We start from the raw sequence: 23,442 nt of genomic DNA on the forward strand, positions 1-23,442 counted from the left end.
GGCTGCTGATGGGCATTGCTGGCCATATGGGTCAATGACAAATAAGGGTTGGCAAGATGAGCAATTTTAATTCACGTTTATTTTCCTGTATATATGAAAAAATACTGGTTGCACCAATTGACACTGGGTTGCATCATGTCATTGCCCCATATGCGTATGACAATCTCAGTAAATTGTATCTCTGACACATTATAGTATGTGTTCGAATTCATTTGAACAAATTACTCAGAGAAGGATGACAAAAATATAGCACATATACATTATATAAACCATTTGTCTAGTTGGTAATAGGTTGTACTTCTTTATCATTATTTGTTCTGGTGTCCACATACTTTTGGCCATGCAGTGTTGTATGGCTGAGAGAGAAAGAGAAGGCTTGAGAGTTGTATTACACTCACAGGCTGTTCTGTTCGCACACATCCAGACATCCTATTGATTGTATCAGCTTTTTATGACCAGTAGATGACTGTGATTTATTGCCTTAGATTAGCCAGGGTAGAGTGTGGATCCCTCTGCAAACAACCACACACAAACAAATGCAAATACATCTTGGTTTACTGTAATGGCTGATCTCTTTGTTCCCATGGATACCATTTCAACCCTCCACCAGTGACGAGGACGGGAAATCATGTGAGAGTGGAGCTTCTTGGTACCCCTGTTCAACCTGCCTTTCAATAGGCCTGATTGATTTTTTATGTTTGAACAGGGAGATGGAGACACTCAAAGAGAGATAGAGATGTAGAAAGGTAAAAGACAGAAACGGTAAAAAGTGATGTAAAAAACAGGAATTCACAGGACTGTGGAGAAGGAAACAGGGAGCACTTTGTTTTAGGACAGTTTAAATAATGCATCTTCCTCATTTAAGAGTCTTCCTGGTCTCAGATACCTTCATCCCTCATGTTTGATCTTGTATCAGGTCTTAACCCTGCCAGGCTTTGGGGAGGCCGTTACAGCCGAAGACGCTTGACTCAGAGGAATCCTTTTCCATGATAAATAATGCATTGCATTCATTTTGACATGATCTCAGAGAAACTTCAAAATCTTGGTCCTTTACCAGCCATTTGATACGTCATGGACAAGCTTCCCCATGCCCCAAAAGTGTTCAGACAATTCTGAAGTAATGTTTACTTTCAAGGACATCACAGCCCTTTTTTCATGGTAGACACTTTGACATTTCATTGCAGAAAAAACAGTTGTAACTAAATAAGATTAGAAATGGTGTATCATATTCAGGAATGCCTGTTCCAGGGCCAGGCTATGTCTTAGAGGAACAATTAAAAAGCATGGTATAATTAAAGTTATTAGTTACACTTGTGCTATTTCTTCTTGGATAAGTCTATAAGCTAGATCTAAAATCTTTCTTTCACTATTCCCTACATAATAAACACACAGTAATTAACTTCATAATAGAATTGTATACTTATGAATCTTAATCATTTTTCGTCATTACCGAAAGGTTTCACATAAATTGAAGTTTTCACTTCTGTGAATACTGAACACTGCGATGAGTACAAAACACTGCTGTTGAAGTCTTAAGGTCTGGGCACACCATGATATAGAACTGTTTTTACAGTGCTGACCTTTGAGAGGACTGGGGGAGCTGGATAGTCCAAAATATGTTGCACTATTCACTTGTATTTAAAAATTCCCTCCAGACACATAAAAATACTCGGATTGGAATAAAATGTCATGTGTGAAACGAATTTAATGCAAAAAGCTCAATAATGTCTGCATGTTCTCCTAGATTGCAAAATAAATAATCTATAAATATGCAAATGATGGTGATTTTGAATGTTTAACTGCTGAACATGATATTACTCGTATTTCACTGTCCATTCTCAGTGGATGTAATAATTTTAGTAATAACTTTTTTTATTATACAGAACCTTTCAAAAACAAAGTTACAAAATGCTTAACAGTAAATAAGATCCAAAACAAAGATGTAGTTAAGAAACAATAAATAAAGTGGTACAACAATTACCATCCAGGCACCAAGTTCCACTGCTGAGAGGCCCTACTAGCAGTGATCAAGCTCATAAGGAGTTACCAGATCACAGATAAAGGCAGGAACCTGACCATTCAGGGCTTTAAATACAAGCAGTACATTTAATTCTAATACTCACAGATAATCAGTGAATGGCAGTAAGGATTGGGATAATGAGATTGCTTACTATGTATAGTATGGGTTAGAAGTCTGGAATTGTGTTGTATTTTGCCTTTGGGTCGATTTCACACAGGCAGAATTTCAAGTGAACCAAAATTCGTGATCAAAAGTTGCAAAAATCGGGAGCTGTTATTCTGTTTATTGGTCAGAAATTAGATGGGCGGAGAATATAGTTTGTTTTTCTATTGAGATTGCTTTCCAAAACGGAACAGCAGAATTGGCATCTCTGCATAGTTGTGGTTATCACTTGGACCATATAAAAAGACACAATATGTGAAAGAAAATGGCACATTTGAATCCACTTCAAGGCAACATCTCGAAAACAATGTGTGAAGACGTGCTGCCTTCAGTCGGTCGACAAGGAGAAAGCACCTTATTTCGTCGCTGCTCCAGGTCTACCCTCGATTCAAGTTTACAATAAAAAGCTGTTCCTCAGCTCATAATGCACAGCTGGCTATGGGAACTGGATAAGCCCAAACTCACAATGTTTCCTGCAGCTTGGTTGGAGTCGGATCACATTCATGCCATAAAGTAACCATGCCCGAGACCGCCTCTTCAACAAGGTCTTGATCCGATTGATTTGGTCTACATCCAAGTGCAATTGCTGCTTTCACACCTGCACAAAAACAAACCACACCTAGGGGGAAAATGTACTAGAGTTCAATTCAATTGAACTTAACAAGGCAGGTGTGAAAACACCATAAGACGTTATGGTCCACCATGTGAAAGGCTGAGCTGACGTCAAGGAGAATTAAACTGGAATACCTGTGTCAACTGCAAGCAGTAAGTCATTGGTGACCTTGACCAGAGCAGTCTCATCGTTATGTAGGGAGTGGGAGCCAGATTGACATTTTTCTAATATTTGGTTGAAACTGAAAAGAAATCAGTTAGGCGGAGACAATTCTTTCTACAATGTTCGATTAAAAAAAGCCGGGACACGGATCCAAAATGACTTAAATCTAGATCTAGATCTAAAGATGGCTTCTTTAAGAGGGGATAAACAGTGGCATGTTTAAAATTGAAGGGGAAAATACCAGTTGAGAGAGCAGTTAATAATGGTTAAAATATCTGGACCCTCCATCTGAAATACAGCTTTTAAAAGTCAGGTAGGAATGCAGTCTGAAGGTTAGGTAGATGATCTTAAAAGTGCAAACGTGCGTTCCAGGGTTGACTGGAAAATAAGCCTTCCTTGCTTCTTTGATTTTACACCGATAGGTGAACATTAAATCTTTTAAGGTCTTTTTTAGACGCCGGGTCTATCCTTCTTCCAGTTTTGTTGTGTTCCAGCACGGTCTCTTTAAAATTATTACATCTAAATTGAATCATGGCAGAGAAGAAAGTTTCAGCTTTTTGTATCTAACTGGAGCTACAGAATCTAAAATATTTGTGTGAAACCTATTAAAAATGTACACTGGAGGCTTCACAAGTTTCCACATCATTCTTGTGTATATTGCATCGTGGACCACAATTGACGTCAAAACTACTTATAACAAATCCTGCTATATAACTCAGATTTAAGATGAGCACAGACAAGCTTTTTATTTTCAGCAGATGAATGTGAAAGCCATCATACATCATTCTGTATATAATGACACTCAAACATCCAATCAGAGGAGCTAAAAGCAAAACACATTTTTCTTTTGAGCAGGGCTTAAACCTCCTCTATCGCAATAAAATCTGCTCCACAAATTAGCAATGTTTTATAGACAGGAGTTGAATAAACTGTGTCATTGCCCCATTTACGACTGAGCCAAACTAAAGTGCTAATGAGTTTGCTAACTGACCGTTAGTAAGCTCATTAGCTTGTAGAGCTCTATTTTTCCTCTTCAATAACTTTTTATTGAACAAAATGGTGTTCAGTGGTGAATTAAATGCTAGGGGGAAACAAGACTGTAAAGAGAAAAATAGATTGTTGCAGTACCTATTGTGACTGATTAAGCTATAGCATGACCAGGTAGTGGTCACCAGGTCACTACACTTTGGCTCTACCTATTTCTCATGGATGAATGAATTTCAATTTACTAGTTGCCTGCCTCTTTAACCTGTACTGTAAGGAGAGGCCACATCTCTCCAGTTCTTGCACTATATAATACCATATGCACTGGTGATCTCAGTGATTTCATTAGAAGATACAGTCACTGGCTTCTTCATTAGGGTTCACCTGTGCAATCAAATACAATCCAATACAACAGCTCTGCTATAAATTCTACTTTTTAAAGTTTATACATTTTCAGTTTATCACCTTCTTGACAATGTCAACAAAAACTGAAAATGTATCAACTTCATGAATGTAGAATTTATAGCAGGGCTGTTGTATTGGAGTGAATTAGATTGCACAGGTGTACCTAATGAAGAGGCCAGTGAGTGTATGTCCCTGCCATATCACTGAAATCATTACATGGTAATGTACTAGCTATTCTGACAATTTTGTCAAAGTATAGGGGGTCAGCTGCAGTCAGCTCTCTATGGTGCTAAACTGTGGAATACTTTCCCAGATAATATGAAGATAAATTACTTTGGCCATTTAAAAATATGCCTTTTATACAAGTTCTATTCTCTAGAAATGTACTATTTTATTTAATCCCCTCATTTTCCTTCTCTTCAACATTTGAATTAATTTATCTCTATACTGTATGTACTATGTAACTCTTTTGTTTTACCTCACTGTGTCCTTATTTATTTTACTTATTTATTTTAGTCTTATGAAGCACTTTTGTATCTTAGAAAGTGTTACGCAAACACAGCTATTATGGATATTGCTATTATTATTGATTCATTACATTTTGGTATGTATAGCAGAAAGTGTATGCTATGTACACTACTATACTATGTATACTACTTTTTTAGTTCCACTTTGGGCACTATGTCATGTATATATTTCACACTTAATAAAATAATAAACAAAGTTGGGGAAGATAAATCTAATACACGGGGCACCAAGTGGTATCACAACAACAAATATGCTATTTTTCAACATGAACATTTGCTATTTGCACGAACATACTGTTTGGCCAGAAGAGAGGATGTTACAAATGTTTACTGTCGGGGAAAAGTACTACTGCAGAATGAATGGGATGCAGTTATTTTAAAAGGTGTATCACTCATTTTACAAGGTCAGCCTCCATTCCAGGGTTGCAAGCCTGGACCTGAAAAAACTGATGGTTGCATTTATTACTGTTATAAGGTGCAATCATTTTTCACAATGATTGACACTGCTGCAGCAGGAATCTTCACAGCTCACAAATTCAGCGTAGAGGTAATAGAAAGTGATGGAAAGCAGAAATCGGTTAAAATGCGAAATTTCTGTCACGGTCATCTGCATCGGAACGTTCTGTAGCACCTTCCTTTGAGCTATATCATCCTCTTCTTCTGTGGCAAAACGGGAAGAGGGAGACAATAACAATATGCTAGCTGCAGGATTCAGAGGTATTCAGTGCAGTTGGATTAACACGAATCAGCAAAGCATTGATTTTTAATGTTGCTTGTGTTTTAATGCCCCCCCTCCTAGTCAGGGATGCCAAATTGTGTGCAGATGCCAGACACTTTTGTCCAGGGTCAGAGGATAAGTATTTACAAGCATGTGTTTCAGCCGAGGACCTGAGGACTATAAACACACACAGCTGTCTTTGGTCAGTCACATCGCTCAGTGCGTACACACACGTACACACCCACATCAATACTCACACACAATTCTAATCCATATTCTTCTTATAGCTTCATCACTCAAAAGTCTCCCATCTATGTATAGAATTCCAGCTTTTCTATTCTTCACTGACACAGATATTTCATTCATTTTCATGTATTGTCAAGGAATTTATTTTTTGCCTCCCCATTTCTTATATCATTCGTTTTCACGACATGAGAACAGCAGAACAAATTTTTTTAAAAGAGCTTACCTGCCCCCATCTTTCTGTTCAAATTTATACCATACTCTCACCTTTTCTATCTTCCTCTACTCACTCTTATCTCTATTTGCCTCCATTTTGCCGCTAACACCTCCTGACCTTTAGGGAATGTAGGTATTTTGCATGCAATGAGAGAACCAGGGCTTAAAGTGCTAAAGGAATGGCTTGCTATCACTAAAGCCACCGTGTCCCCAAACACTTGGAAAAAGAGGCAGCAGCCAGGGGACTAATATATTTTTCCCTCTGTATTAGTGTGGCATACTGCACTAATGCTGTCACACTACAGCAAGTTTTTCCATACAGTTCACACCCTATCTATCTATCTATCTATCTATCTATCTATCTATCTATCTATCTATCTATCTATCTATCTATCTATCTAACTATCTATCTATCTATCTATCTATCTATCTATCTATCTATCTATCTATCTATCTATCTATCTATCTATCTATCTATCTATCTATCTATCTATCTATCTATCTATCTATCTATCTATCTATCTATCTATCTATCTATCTATCTATCTATCTATCTATCTATCTATCTATCTATCTATCTATCTATCTATCTATCTATCTATCTATCTATCTATACTCTTCTACCTACCTCCCTACCTACCTATCTCTCTGATTGATACCTTCTTACCAAGGCAGGATTACCAGACACGCAACTGCCCCCAGATCCCTTAGGTCCCCCTAGGCCCCCTGAAGCTTTTCAAACATTTTTGATTTTACATAAAAGAGCTAAAAATGTTATAATATGTTAATGTTAATTAGTGATCCCACAAGACAGCGTCACTCAAGGAACAGTTATGTTCCTGTTGTCACTCCTCTGAGGAGGAAACCTTTTCTGCCGAGGCCACGTCCATGTCACATCGGAGTTACTGTAATTATGAGGTTCTGACTTGTAAGTAGCCAACTTCACAGTCATAATTTTTACTGGAAAACCCAACTTGGCAATTCATAATATGGAAGTTTGTGAAGATCTAGCACTTCAGCTCATTTATGGTGATCAAACCCAAATTGAACGGATAGTGTTATGTTGTTAAATACTTAACTGAATGGTGGTGAATGTGTTAAATGAGTGATCCTAGTTGATGTCAGACTTGGAAAATCGAGGCCATCTGTGTGACAATAAAAAATGAATTCGCAGCTCTGATCAATGATGCTGACTGGCTCAGCTCTCAGGACATGCTACAACTGCATATGAATAGATAGCTTGTTTGGTTAGTTGGCAGATCACTGTGCACTTAGCTGCAACAGCCAGTCCAATACGCTAATTTCTGTTTATTTTTGGTCCGACGCAGAGAAAAGAATTTGAAATGATTTATGTCAAACCAAAGTTTATTTAGAAAGCTTAAGGAGGCTGTAGCCCCTGAATCTCTGCAATGGAGGTGGCAAGTGCAAAGTTCTCTCTATATAAAGCAAGGAATCTCTGTCCGTCTGTATGTATGTGTGTCCTTCGCATATGTCTTGAACTCTTCAGCCGATCGACTCCACACTTGGCAAGTGCATTGCTGGGGAAAAAGGGGTCTGTCATGTCAAATTTGGTGAAATTTGAACCACAATGTGCTTAATATTAATAAACCAGTGATCAGTGAGCCGCTTCACTCTGTGCAAGGGCAGGATTGAGCTTCAGGGCTCTGCCAACTGACTCCAGCATCTCAGGGAGAGACCAGAGACAGGGTGTGACACATTCAGAGAAAATTGCTCTAAAGAGAGAAAAGTAGACCGTGAAGTCAGAGTTTTTAATCAAGAATTGACACTCTGATACTGTGTCTAGACAGAAAGCATAGCTTTATCAAATACTTCCATGGGCAGTTCAAAATCAGTTTGTCTCATATGCTCTGTGGCGATTGTGAAGTACCATTACACACAAAGCACAAACCTTTGGAGCAAACATACCCACTCAAATCCAAACTGAAGGCACAGGGAATGGTAATGATCTAAGAGCCCAATATGATCGATCCACTTAGAATGCACTTTTGTTTTTTCTTGCACTGCACTTTTTAGCCAAAATGGACAAAGTTTTGAGAATAAGACCCAGGATGGAAAACATTGGGATTTTTCTTGTAACCTCAGACTTTATCTTAGTCCATATTATGTGCACATAAATTGGTATTAAACAATTTGCTTCCAACTAAACACCTGGAGCTGAGTAGTATACTGCTCAAACCCTCAAACCTCAAAAGAGTAATTCATGCATTAACATCATCCAGTCTGGACTATTGCAATCAATCAATTTACCATGGTATCCCTCAATCTACCATTTCCCACCTACAACTTATCCAGAAGGCTGCAGCCCGGTTACTAACAAGATCCAAAAAAACGAGACCACATCACCCTCATCCTCGCATCCTTACACTGGCTCCCAGTTTATTACAGGATATCATTCAAAATTCTACTAATTGTAGAATCTACTAACCAACAGACCCTAACCCTAACCCTAAACCTCCCATCTCAGCATGTTGGCAGTGCCCCACTCACGAAAAAAAAAAGTCTGGGGGCCTCTTCTGTTGCGGCCCCTCGGCTGTGCAACAGTCTGCCAGAGGATGTTAGACAGGCTGAGTCTGTTGACACTTTTAAATAGCATCTAAAGACTCACTTTTATCCTCTGGCTTTTAAATAATAATATATAATAATAAGTTAAATCTATATAGTGCCTTTCACAAACCCAAGGACGCTTTACAGAGAGACAAGAAAAAAAAGGAAACAAAACAGATCAAAACACAACTAAGCAGAGGAGGAGGAAGAGAAATGTTCATTGAAAAGAAAAGTTTTTAAGTCAGACTTATTTAAACTGTTTGATTGGTTATTGGATTTTTTTGGGTTTTACACTTAAAATGCTTAAATTTTGTTCTATTTTAATTTTGATCCTTTCGTGCTTGTGTATGCTTATTTATTGTCTGTCTTTGTGAAGCAGTTTGGTACAAAGTCTGTTTGCTTTTTAAAGTGCTATATAAATAAAATAAACTTGAAACCTGAAACTTGAAACTTGAAACTATACTGGCATTGTGTTTGGTTTCCAAGTATTTGGGAAAATCACAAATCTGCCCTGTATTGTATGCACTGTACTTGATGGGAACTTGGAGGCGATGGGGTACATATACAATGCATAGAAGGTGGGAGGTAGGGTGGTATCAATAGGGGTCCAATGCCCCTAGACCCCCTAAAAGGGTAATCCGGCCCTTCAGCTTACTCAAAGGTTACTGGATAGGAAAAGTGCTTCTACAGGGCCTGAACTGGACTGCTAATTGCATTTGGAAACTGGATGACTACAATTCATGCCCTGCAGCAGCAGGCCCTTACACTGGTTAAGTCACATGAAAGGTGTAGAGATGCAGAAAATTAAAAAAATTGATGTGTATGAGTTTCATAAATTACGCTTAAAGCCCAAAACTCTGAACTCTCCTCATGCTTGCTTACTTTGCTAAACCTGGCACAAAATGTCATTCATTCTCCATTCAAGAGACGTCTGACTGGAATCTGAGAGGGAAAAGAGCAAAATGAAAATATTATATGTTCTAATCAAATGAGCCTAAAGGAGTGTGACAAAAGAAAAAGGGTATATGTAATACATTGACGTGCAATAAATCATCAGAAAAGCCTATGTTTCATCAGCTTAAGACCTCTCTAAATGAGGGTTGTAACATTAAAGTGAACCCTGCTAAGATAAGGGGGCACTCAATCACTCCCAGTCTCTATACAATCTTGTAGGACAGAAGTAAAGGGTGAGCTAAGGTGCTTATTGATCACAGTGGGGACCTTCCTAGACAATACAGCATATATCTGTTATAAGCAAAGCTTCCTATCACCTGTGATAAGAGCTATTCCCATTTCCAATTCCCAAAATGAGCCACGTCAATGAAAACAGCTTTCAGTTATATGGCTTGGAGATCAATAATCCTCTAGAGTTAGTGTGTATAGTATATGTGTGTTTCTGGATGACCTTTACAGAGGTGACCTCTGCTGGATTCTGCCAAAAGACCCTTAGTCCAACTGCTATTCCATTTGGCAGCTGAGATGGAAGCTGTATGGGAAAAGGCTATAATATGATAATCAACTTAATGACTCTTCTATCGATATTACTATAACATGCTCTGCCATAGCCTGTGACAGATGAGGATGGCTTTAAAGTGGGGCTGACTTGTGCAGCTCTAGACATGGGATTAAAGCAATTATAATTAAAGATCGAGCATGTCTGGTCTGTGAGAGAATGATTATTTCACAGCCAGATCTAATAGTGGTCAAGGCCTCTCAGTCTTTTGAACTTTCTGGAATTTATGGGCACAATTTGCTTCATGCACAGGCTATGAACATGTACAAAGTGGTATGATTTGATAGATTGGATGGTTTACGCTTACAACCATATTTATTTAACTTTGACAAAACTAGGATTATGGTCTACAACCATGCCATAGCAGCTCTGTGACGCTGTATATGGGGACAGCGTTGCTTTCAGCTAAATGCTTTGCACCAGACACAAAGTAAAGCTGAGGCGGATGGGAATGTTGTTGATTTTGCAGTTAGGACAGGTTTTGTTAATGGTTGGATGTGTTATGGCCAACCACTGATCGACTTTGAAGTATCCATTATCCATTAAGTGGTTAAGATGAAAGATTCTATTTTCTAGAATGCTATCAATCAGTCTCTACTTGTCACATGTAATGTCACAGTATAATCACAATGAAATTGAATCCTGTCACGTCCTTCAATTTGCAGTCTTAGGCAGTGACCTCATATAGGACCCCAGAGGCCCACGGGTAGAAGCTTCTCCTGAGCCCCCTCTGCACTGACCTAGTGTACCTGGCACCTCCTCTTGACCGCAGCAGGGAAAAAAGGTCGCCATCCAGGGGTCGGGTTCCCCCAGAAGAGCCATGTGTCCGGGACCGCAGCCAGTGTTTAATCCCTCTACGTTTACCCCGCTATTCCCTCTGATATTGAGATGGATGTAGAGATGGTGCTTGCTTGTTTATGTGGTCAGGATCGCAGCTGCTGTTTATTCACCCTTTCCTCAATGTTTACTCCAGTGTTTAAATTTAAAAAACCTCACCTGTCCATCTAGTAGAGTCGGAAGGAGCTAAGTGATGAGTTGATGAGTTGACCTTTTCCCTCTCCGAATGAGTGACTCATAGTTCAATGTTATACACAAAGTTTACAGAGGTGTACAAAGAGCTGACAGAGAGGCGACTAGATAGGTCCATGCCTTCTAAAGATTTTTATATATTCAAGATATATATACTTCTCCTGTAATTAGGGTATTATTTCAGAAAAGGTATTAAAATATATATATATATATATATGACTATATGATACTCAATAATAGAAAACTGCTGACATGTTGGTGGCGTAATATTTTCATATACAGTAACAGAGAGTCACGAGATCGCCAAGATCAGTAGGAATCATCCTCTGGGGACTATGAATATTTGAACAAAATGTCTTGGTCATACATCCAATAGCTGTTGAGAGCTGTTGCCTGCTGTTCCCTAAAGCTAATACAATCAATTCTTCCTTTAAAAGCACTGAAAGTAATACTTTAAAATGAATAAATCAAGTGTTTATGTTGCATAGAAGTGTTTCTATTGTAGTCATTTTACATTTTTGCATGAATTATCTATTTTTTCTATTCCAGCAAGGCTGACAATGAAAAAATATTACTTTAAAATCTTTTCTTTGAATAAAATGTCCACATCCCTTGCTGACTAATTTCCTCTCCTTATCTGGGAGGAAAAGGGTGAACATTTAGATGTGTCACTATGACAATGAAAATGCAAGATATATGGCTATGTTTTGAGAACATGCAACAAACAGTAGCGGTTATTCATAATCAAAGAGGCACAGATTATGTGAATGTTACACTGTGTGTAAAAGCTCAGACTGTGGTGTTTTTTTTATCCTTCCCCTGTGAATCTTTTTTTGTAGATAACCGATGTGGGTGCACAAAGTTTCCATACATAGGAACATGCAATTCAAAGGATTCTAAACTGGTGTCTTCATTCCTTCTTATCCCAGTTAATTTCCTGGGACTCTTTAACAGCACATCTCAGGACAATCTAAGACCTGCGTGTGTGGGGGAATATTCATCTTTTATATGTATGGAATAATTAGACATGTGGAACGGGAGATTCCATATGCCCTCGCTGCTGCGGCAAATATAAAACCGCAGTCTTGTAAAACTAGACTACACAGAACGTGTTTTCCACAGTGAGGGCAAAAAATGCTCAGTTCCTACCATTTCCTGCACCCACTGGCTGCTTCCTGGTGTGGCTAGGTTTGCAGTAAGCATGTGATGCTATCAGCCTGCATCAAGACTTAGAGCACTTCCTCAAAGCCTGCCAGGCAGCTGTCACTATGTGGACTCATGGGTTTAGCCTGCAACTTTTTATTAGGGAAACATTTATGGGTCACTCTAGAATTTGGCAATAAAAAAAGTTTTAGCCGATGCTCACGCACCATTAAGGGACTCTTTCACAACAACAAAAAAATCCACCAATTACTAGAAAGACGTGTGTGGAAACCAATAAAATGAAAGAAAGGTAGAAGTTTTAAATAATCTAAAAAAGGTAAAATTTCTTACAGCTCAATTTTCATGAGCAGTTGAGTTTTCCAATAGGCAATTTATTCTAAAATTGATTTTCCAAAAGGCACTGTGCTAAAACCAGCTTCTGTAAGCCAGCCTTTGTATGCACCACTTTCCAAAATGAGCAGAAGAAGAGTGAAGTGTGAGGTAGCCTTTGAGGAAGGGGGGGTGGAGGGAGGAAGGATGGAAGGGGTGTGTTTTGCTGCTGCTATGCCATGGTTAACAATTTAATAATGAATAGAATGTCATTGTGGAAATAGATGTGATTTGACTGGTTTTATACATTTTGATTAGTCAGCTAAAGATGTATCTATGTTACAGGGATAATTAATATGTATTCTTTACTTTGCAAAGAAAGAACAAATTATATTATAGCTTCACACTCAAAGAAACCAGTCCTATCTTGTCTCCTTAGGTCATTTAACCACGATGGCTGTAATTCCACAGTAAGATTATATGAAATCAATCCAGAGTCTCAGTTTGATGTTATGGCTTCCTTGTTTTGTCTCTCATGTCCCTCGCTATGAAATCAAATGTGAGGATTATCCAGCTGGTGGGTTGCCAAGTTTCTGATAGCTGTAAAGTCATGCTGTGTTTCTTCAGGGTACATATGTTGTTTATATGTCATTATAATTAAAAGCTTGCACTGTGTATTGTCATTGACAGATTAAAACAGCAATTTGAAGCCCCACTCCAACTGGCTTAGTTAAAATCCAAAGCACATTAGAACGTGATTGCTTAAGAGGAAGATTGTGCTGAGCAATGACCTTCAGAGTGTAACTGATAAACAGGGCTTCTTCAAAGTCATTTAGGTTTATATGAGAGTAACTTGTTCTTAGAGTAGAGCAGAAACAGGACGAAGGTTTCTAGCACAACTTCACTTACTTCCAAGGTTCATGGAAGAGGAAAAAGGTCTGAAGAAAGTCAAAGCTCCAGCAACACTTGTAGTATAAGAGAACTTGTGATTTTATGATGACCCTGATGAAGACCACAAGCTTATACACCTTGGTCTATGTTACAAGTGTTGTTGGAGGTTTGACTTTCTTTAGAAAATAAAGAGTGCCATTAAACAAGACCTAAAGTCTGCAGTCGACTGTACCACTGGTATTGTAGTATCCCAGTATAGTGTGTTAGCAACACTTGACAATTAACACTGAATACAACCTCAATTTCATTATTTTTGAAGGTATTTGGCAATTTGAAATGTTCACATAATAATGTCAGTAGAGGAAAGATCACCAAAGTTTACCAAAGTTAGTACAATTCATCCCGAGGCAACCATGAATGTACCTTTAAGATTTTGTGCCAATCTATTAACCTCCTGAGACCCAAGCTTTTGTTCGGTACATTTTTAATTTCTCCTAGATATTTGGGATAAGTATGACCTGATAAGAACGAAAACTAAGCATCATCTTTGAACAGGAAGTAGTTTTTGAATGCCCTAATATGGGGACAATGGGTTTATTTTACTGTATAACACAATTAATTGACCAATGTAACTATTTATTTCCTTACATTTAAACTTTCCCTTTGCACTAACAATAATGTCCCAATGTCCTCAAACTACTTCCTGATTAGCAGTGTCGTAGCTTGTTGCTATTGCTAGAAAGAGTCAAATTTGTTTAGCATATCAAACTACAAACATTATTAAGCATAAATAAACAAGTTTCAACGATAAAATTTGATAAGGTTTTGTACCTGGTCCACTTTTGTCTGGGGATCGGCTGGTGATTGACTTGGCCAAGATGCCTGCCACTGATTGATGTATTGTGCTTTTGTCACCACTAGGTGGCACAAAGAAATGTGTACGAACGAGTTAGTTACTTCAGAATGAAGTATAAGGACCAACAAACCCAAAATGTAAATGTCTCTATATGAGGACGCAGGGTCATAGGAGGTTAAGTAGATGTTGAAATATTTTACAGGATACGTGAAAACCCTGACCTGCTGGTGGCACTAGATGAAAAGTAAGGGGATCACCAAAGTCAGTAGGGTTTATCCTCTGGTCACCTTCAGTGTCAGTACAAAATTTCATTGCATATCCATCCAATAGTTGTTGAGATATTTCAGTCTGAATCACAGGCCCCGTTCATACCTGGCATTAGAATCCATCTCCACATGTGTCTCAAGTGACCACTTGTGATTAGATATCACTTCCCGGCTCTATATGCAAATAAACACGTAAATCATTTCCATTTGCAAAGCCCAAATGTGTTGTTGCTTGCTTGGTTTGCTGGAAATTAAAAGACGAAGAGGTAGTTTGCAAATATTTTGGCACGCAGACAAAAATCAAAACTCTTGGGGCTAAAATGGAAATCAGATAGCGTGTTTCGTGTGTACTCTATCCACAAGAATCCATTTGGCCTGTTGATGCCAGGTGTGAACAGGGCCATAGTGGTGAACTGATGGCTTCTAGTAAGGCTAAAACAAACACACACACACACACACACATTCTCGGACTGAGTTTGGTCCTGAGTGTATCGGAGACACACTGTGTGAATGTGTTTGTGTGTTTGTGCGTGTGTGTGTGTGTGTGCGCGTGTGCAGGCACAAATATGGAGCTATATTCTCTGCCCTTGTGAATTATGGTAGGTGTCACTCAGCACATTGTATTCCAAGGCAGAGAGTAGTAATATATGACTCACTGCTACTCTCTCTCTGCAGGCAGCCAGGAAACACACCACCCAGTAATCAAGGGTAAAGCACTACCGATATATTAGTGCAAGTGCAAAGTTATGAAAGGGACTGTAAATATTGGATTTTCCCTTCTTTTTTCCCTCTTGTGGGATGAATCGGAATGAAAAGTGATATTATTGTGGGACATAAAATAGTCTAGTTTCATTGGAGAGGTTATTGGGGAAAAAGGGTAAACACTCAGCTATAATATCCTACTGTGTCAATCTGGACTTAGTTATGATCCATGTGCTAAAAGTATTTATTTAATCATTTATTTAGCAGATACTAACATCTGCAAAAGAGCAAAAAGATCTGCAGTATGTCAGCAGGCTTTTTCACTGCAAGATAGATAAACGGGTGTGCAACCTTACTCTCTAAGTGGCAAGTCTAAGTGCGTACGTGTGTGTGTGTGTGTGTGTGTGTGTGTGTGTGTGTATTTGTGTGTGTGATTCCAGCCACACCACCCCATCCCAGCTCACTCCTTCCCCCCTCGCCCTGTTCTTCACCCTCTGTTCCCCTTCACTGAACTGTGATTCAGTCCTCCAGCTTACTCGGCAAAGAACATTTGTGACCTCACACTAAAAACCTATTTAATATATGAGACAGTGATGGCAGACACATGCATACATACATACAAAATACATTTGTGTATTTCAAAAAGTGTAGCAAGCTGCGAAAGAAATCTAACTTTAAACAGTTTTCATACCAGAGCCACCATTCAGTCCTTGAATAAAGTAGCAGAATTGTTAAACTTAACCTCCTGACGGTTACTAGTAGAATATGACATTCATATTGTTAAATAAAATGAAATGGAAACCTTAGGGAGAAGGGTTCCTGAGGGCATGTAAAATAACAACTATAAAGAATAATATTTCAGTCATAGAGAACTTTGTAGCTTTCTTGAGGCAATAAAAATATCTTGGGACTATCCCTCATGATTGAGCTGTGGAAGTTGAGCTGGAATATGCAACTGCCACATTATTGTAATATATTAATAATGTATTTAGTTATGATTATAAACTAGAAATATTCAAAAAAAAGTTTACCAGTGGAAGAGAGAGATAGAAAAGCATTTAACAAGCAGTTTAACATATGAGCATGGAAGTTGATTCCTGGTCTTTGGGTACACTATGAGTACCAAAATAATCAACAATGGCCAAAGTGTCAAATAACGAGGTGAACATATGTAGAAATAATTCCTGCAAGCAAAAAGCACTGGCTTCAGACCGCTCTGAATACTCAGTTTAAAACAGTTTTTTCTACTTTCAGCCCAAGCTGATATCAACTTGTAATGGTTATCTTTATATGGTCTTCTGCTCCATGCACAGCACACACATTCAATGCTCCACTCCACTAAGATTAAGGCATTTTTCCATTGTTTTGGGGGTAATCACATCAAGCCATGACTCAAATCGAGCTGGTACGCTGGGATTATTTTTCCATTACACAGCAGGGCAAAGTGGGGGGCATTGGTCATCTGCAACTCTTTGTCAAACATCATCATCACTGTGGCTGTTTGTACTTGTACTATTCCTACTTGCATTATTTCTAACTCATCTGCTGAACAAAGAGCTCCAAATATCTCCATATGTTGATGTGTAAAACAGTTTTTATTGTAGAACAGCAGCCACTAATCTACTCTGCTAATTTGACAATGTACATATTTCATTTCCAATAAATTCTTTACAGTAAAAGAATTCCATTATTTAATCATTCAAAAGCTTTTAATATGAGGCAGTAAAGCAGGTATTGTTGGGTTTTCATCAGGAGTAACTTAAAACAACTCCTTACAGAGACAAGAGCTAAAGCTGCATGTTAAGAGACAGAGGCTGAACTGAGAGACTGCACAAATGTCAGGTATAAAATAAATGAGTTTTTCGAACAGTGCATCATGCAAAACTACTCAAGTGGACTCCCACAATAGCAATTCTTCTTTTTTTTTTTACATAAATAGAAGCAGATACAAATAATACAATTGCTTGTTGTTGAGATTCTCCCACGGTCAATTAAAGAAAGTCAGCTTCTTAGTACTGCTATTGCTTAGCTTTGTATAGAAAGCTAAGAAAGACGGCAGTCAGCTCAGATTTATTAAGGTATTACATTTAAAAGCGGCATAATATATATTAACAGATGGAAAATGTTTGATATAAAACTGAAAATCCCATCAGTCAACAGCTCTGCACTGCAGCTGTTTAAGCTAACGTTAAGGTTAGCTTCAAAAGACAGAGTGCAAGAGGTACTGATTCAGAGTTTTTTTTAAATGGCGCTATAATGGGCTTTAAAGTTTAACTGGTAGCTTCCTACAACTATATCTACCAGCTGTCTGTGATTTACAAACAGCTATACCGAGCTACCTGCTAACGTCCTCTTTAAAATTGGCATGAGGGGATGAATCAATACTAATTATCTGCAGCTGAGAAACTTTGATAGTGACAGTTGTCATTGTAGTTAAAGAAATCAACTGTTGTCAGACTTTCACTTGTACACCTCATTAAAACACTGTCAATCATTTTAAGTCCTTATTAAAATTGTGACTTTCAAATCCCACTCTTTCAACTCATGATTTTGATATAAACAAAATCCACTGTTCAGCCCTAGGGGCCCATTTACTAGTCTTTTAGGAGGACAGTAATAGATTATTTAGTTACACTATACTGCTTACATGGTTTTGATGTAGGCCTATTAACTCACAGTAGTACAGTGGCACACTGCTATCGAACTGTAGAAAATAGGAGTGAGAAAACTGAAGATTGTTAAATAATTTCTGATGAATGATCTTTGTGAGTTTGATTAAAAAATCAAGCTGCCATTCTAAACCGTCTTCATTTCCCATGCAATTGAATATTTATTGTTGTTGAGTATATTTCACCAGCTCACCCAGTTCCATACATAAACATCGAGAGTCACCAGTTGTCCCATATGGACATGTTTACGCTGCATACCAGGAAGTAGGAAGCCCAAACAGACAGGGCCGCAAATCAGTGCCATCTGTAATCACATAGTATATCTCAAGACCTTCCTTTGATAGAAAACTCCAACAAAGCACCAGTCTAAAACATCCTGTGGCTCTCAGGGCTATAAGCCATAATTGTTAGATGAAAGAAAAAAAAAAAAAAATCTGTATCACTGGGCTGTGTGAATAGGAAGTCTTAGGGTGTAGTAGCTCCATAGTGAAAAAAATAGAAATGATAGTCAGAAATATATGCTCCTACCTCACAAACTGCTGTTATGTGTACGCAGGGAGGCGGTGTGTGTGAGCATAAAGCTCTCGGTACACTGCTGACTGCTGGATGACGGCGACCTGCGTGGTGAACGCTGAAAACGACTTCTCCTGTTGAAGTAGCTGCCAGCTGTCCAGGACCGCTTGTGCTTCCTCAAGTACTCCTTGTAGTTCTTGGTGAGCAGTGTGTAGAGGAATGGGTTGATGCAGCTGTTGGAGTACGTCAGACATGTGGTCAGGTAGTTGATATTGCGCTTGGCTTTGGTGGAGAGGGACAGTGATGGTTGGAACTGACCCAGCAGCTGCCAGATCCAGAAGGGCAGGAAGCATGCCCAGAAGAGGAGCACAATGGTGAAAATCAGGTACAGCACCTTTAGAGAAAATGAACCATGGAGATGAGTGTCAGATTTCACTTGGTTTGGCACCCAGTAGTAATGCATTACTGTCTAATTCCTTGCAAAATGTAATCATTTGGATACTGAGATAAATTATTAAATAACAGTATGCATGAAGATCAAACTACACACAGATAAAGACAGTTTAGAAAAACTAAAGTTTTGTCTTATTGAGGATCAAATATCAAATTTGGACAGTTATCAACACATCCTGATAAAAACCATATAGTCTAAAATTCAGGCTGTGAAAAACAACTTAAAGTTACATTTACACTATCAATGGCCATAATAATTAGGGGTGTCACGATTTCGATTGTAAATCGAATATCGATCGAAATGACCTCACGATCTCGACCTTCGAAATCAAAGGAGGAATCAAGGATGTAGCCACGCCCACAAAGTCACATCCCACAGGCGAGTCAAGAGGGGAAAAAAGACACGTGTTGAAATGTGGCGAGTCAACATTACCTCCTCTAACCTGAACCTGCAGCCGGTAAAAACACACCATGGCAACCGCTGACAGAGGAGACACATCAACCGGACTAGAACTGGTTGTTGGTCCGGTGGGGGTGCGATTGGTCTAATAAGCAGCAACTCAGAGCTATCAGGACACTTTGCTCTCACACGCGCTGCACTGATAGTCACACAAACACACATGCGTGCGCACAGACGCACTCTTGCTCGCTCGCTGCAGAGTCTGGGAGATTGTGTCTCATTTGTGAGTGTCAGGGAGCCGCTGTCAATATGCGGCGGAGTTGGGATGTCTGCACGAAAGCAATAACTAGCGCTATAGGGGTATTTGTAGCACCAGAGATGCTCCTGTTATGATACAGTTAGGACACTGTTAGGACAGTTAACACACTTAATTGTACAGGGATGTTTATGGACATTAGGCTGTTTTAATTTAGTTTTTGTTTTATTGTGAACTTGAATATCATCTAATATGAAGAGTGCACACTGCAGTTAAAAAAGGTTCACTATTCTTTTGTTTACAGTAAGTTTCCAATTGACTACTGAAACAAGTTATTGTTACATAATATTGCTACTAAATTATTTCATTTTGACAGTAAGGCCTTAGTGTGGTACATTGCAAACAACTGATGGAGATTATATCACTCATGATTAGTCTAAAAATGGCATGGGCATCTGTGCTAAAAGGATCCCAAAAAAAAGGAAATAAAATCGAATCGAGGATTTGGAGAATCGTGACACCCCTAATAATAATGCACTCAAAAACAATTACACATTACAAATATTACAAGATAATTATGTTTTATACTGTGACAATGCTGTGGTTAAGGTCTGGTTAGGTTTAGGTACAAAAAAACAATTGGTTAGGGTTGGAGAAACATCATGATTTGGATTCAAATGATCTCTTGAAACTTGGATTATACTTCCTTAAAGTTATGCAACCTTCGTCATCATGGCAACAGTAAGAGTGCAGTCACCACATTATGATTTTTAAGAAAATATCTCGACTTGTGGTTGGAGACGATAAGCAAACAACAATCTACTGCAGCACAGTCCACAGTCTATCTAGCCATCAACCAGACCTGCCTCCTCCTAACAAGAGGAAAATCAAAATCATCTAATCAAATCACCTTATATTGACATCATCTGAACTGCGTCATTTTTCCAGGCCATAATTAATAAGTCTGCTAGATGGTCTGCAATTGGTTGTTCTTGCCAGCCTGAATGCCAGCCTGAATTTTAGACCTACACTATACTTTTATGGTGAGGACGGTCTGACAGTTAAATATAGCAAATAGTACATCCTACCATATTAATAGTGACATTATCATAACCTTCGTTCTCTGAAAGTAGCTGGAGCCTTGGGACTGAGCTCTTTTGTCTTGATGACTCATCCTCAAAGATCCATGCACTATACATTTTGTGTACATGGTTTTTGTCAGAGAATCCAAGGATGGTTTATCAAACCCTTCCTCTCATCCCAGCATGATCCCATCCATGAATCCACAGCTACACAGCAGTAGTAGGGACAGAGAGGTTTAATTATTCCTGCTGCGCTTTTGAAAGTTGAACAGTGTGCATTCTCTCCTCTCCAAGATACAAGTAAAACATATAACTAGCCTATAATGCAACGGAAGGGCAACATTTGCCACATTGTTAATCGCAACGATATGAATAATAAACTCAACAAAAACCCTGCTATGAAGTAAATTGCAATGGGTTTTGTCTCAGTGTGAGCAGAGAGCAAGAGGGGAATGGAAAACAGAGAACCTGCAGCAGCAGCAGGGAGGGGATTGAAAGCTCAGAGCTGAACAGGTTCTGCTATACTCCATTAGCATACTCTTAAATAGCAACTGTTTATCTGATATGATGACAGAGATGTTGGCAAACTCTTGCCAAAAGAGACGCTCTCACAATAGCTGTGAAAAAGAATGTGACAAGCCTATGGGCAACACAATAGGACCCCTCCCTGCAGGAGTTAAAACTCACCATGAGGAGTATGACTGAATCAACAGTCTTGGTGAGTGGAATGTCTGTGGTGGTTTGTAAAGCAGCGTGGTTCCTGCCTATTCATCAGGTTGACCTGATGGATGTGTCTGGGTCTATCTCCACTTGAGTTACAGATTGGATTAGACATGAGGGACATGGTCTAGGGTGATGCTAGCCACCAAAAAATGAGACCTGAGAATCGGGCCCCAAATTGATTTGGAAAGGCTGTCCTCCCAAGAAAAACAACCACATTAGATATTGTTATAGAGCCACAAAGTCCTCAGAGGTCAAACTTTTACACAGGGGACCTCTGTTCATTTCCTTTCTCCTACTGACAGTAAATGTTTATTTAACGTGACCACAAATGTTCCCCAGTCTTAATCAAATAGTTCATTTAACCGAAATCACAATCTTTCCCTAACCCTTACCAAGTCAGTCCGATGCCTAACCAAATCTTAAGTATAGAGGTGTCAGGTTCATTTTTGCAACAGTCATTTGAAATGGTTTTGGAAAGCACTCACACATGATGTCATCCTTTCAATAAGGGCGTCAAATCAGCAATTACAAATAATGCATTTTCTTATTTAATTTGTAGCCCTTGGGTTGGGTTCGTAATAGGGTTGTCAAGCAATTGAACACGTACATGCAAATATTCAACATGTTAATTGTAAAAGCTGATCATCATCAGAATGCAATGCTTATGATGCACTGACCTTTTGATTGGGGAGTTTCTTGGTCTGTTTGAAGGTCTCAGTCTGTGAAACCCAATAAGTCCGGGCAAGTTGGATGTAGAGATAGCCAATGATCAGTCCTGGGGCGACAATGCTAGTGCAAAACAGGAAGGAGATGTAAACCTTGTAGGAAACATTTGACAAAGTGGACTGACACATAGCCTTGTTTCCCACCATCATGAGCTGGATGCTCACAATCATTGGCAGCGTCAGGATGAGAGAAGCAGCCCAGACCAGCAGAGCAATGGCCTTCCTGTAACTTTTAGACCTCTTGACTGTGTCGAGCGGCTTGAGCACCGCAAAGTAGCGCTCCGTGCTCATGATTGTCAGCGTGAAGATACTGGCGTGCATTGTCAGGAAGTCCATGCTGATCAGAATCCGACACCCTGCGTCCCCAAAGTACCATCCTTTTAGAAAGTGCGTGCAGACAACAGATGGGATCGTGAGCAGATACAGCAGATCTGCCAAAGCTAAGTTTATGATGTAGATGTACATCGAGGCCGCAGTCCTCATGGAGTGGCACATGACCACCAGGGTGTAGATGTTCCCTGAGACTCCCACGAGGCACATGATGGAGAGGATGATGCCAATGGTGAAGATGGCAGCTGTGTCTTCATGTGAGCTCAGAGGGGGGTCAGTTGCATTGGCGCCCCTTTCCACCAGAACTCCTACAGGCTCCATGGACACTGTGGTCATCTCTGAATGGGTGGGAAGAGACATAAAAAAAAAGCGTAAGGGTGGCAACTAAACAAACAAAAAAAAGGCACATTTTATTCAGCTTTTATCTTCTAACTTCAACTAACTGTTGAGCTATTACTTAAATGAAAGTAAATGTTAAATTAGGTAATGGGAAATATTATAGTCAGAGAAACTATTCTGGCCTGATTCAGTTCATTTATATTCTCTATATGTGAGAGAAGAAGTCATTAGGGCAGGACTAAATTAGCTTTCTTTTAATGCAAAGCTTCTTTTAGGTCCCATATCTGCTACACAGACATTTGCAGACTCTGCATCTTTCAGTTGAAGTACTTCTGCTTACATATTGGCTGAGGTGGAGAACTACCATGACCGACATTTATAGCGAGGAAAATGAAATCGCTCATTTTACTCATGGCTTTGAAAGCGGCTCCGGAAATAGCTATGAGCTCATACCACTTGAATTAAAATGTTATTTGCCGTTTTAAAAAAACACCATGAACTTTGTTATTGTCAGGTTGCACAAGTTTTTTTCTAAATTTGTCATGAAATGAGGTTACTCGACAAGTTATGAAACACTTAGTGTTTTTTTTCTGACCCCAGGTTTTCT

The 23,442-nt window shown here is 39.0% G+C and overlaps 1 protein-coding gene across 1 annotated transcript; it reads right to left on the reverse strand.

Moving 5' to 3' along the window:
- Positions 1-18,543: 18,543 nt before the first annotated feature.
- On the reverse strand, positions 18,544-22,832 carry LOC134003629 (urotensin-2 receptor). The gene is made up of 2 exons (XM_062442885.1): positions 22,119-22,832; positions 18,544-18,921 (listed from the first exon to the last, which is right to left on the reverse strand). The coding sequence occupies exons 1-2, from the start codon at positions 22,830-22,832 to the stop codon at positions 18,544-18,546; spliced, it is 1,092 nt and encodes a 363-aa protein (XP_062298869.1).
- Positions 22,833-23,442: the final 610 nt, after the last annotated feature.

This window comes from Scomber scombrus, chromosome 21 (assembly GCF_963691925.1).
Source record: "Scomber scombrus chromosome 21, fScoSco1.1, whole genome shotgun sequence".
Lineage (NCBI taxonomy): Eukaryota > Metazoa > Chordata > Actinopteri > Scombriformes > Scombridae > Scomber > Scomber scombrus.

What these genes read in the sequence shown, in the direction of transcription:
- LOC134003629 (XM_062442885.1), bottom strand. Translation starts at nt 22,832, where the DNA reads ATGACCACAGTGTCCATGGAGCCTGTAGGAGTTCTGGTGGAAAGGGGC. An exon ending in AGAAACTCCCCAATCAAAAG is followed by an intron (nt 18,922 to 22,118) that starts GTCAGTGCATCA and finishes TTTTCTCTAAAG; the next exon opens with GTGCTGTACCTGATTTTCAC.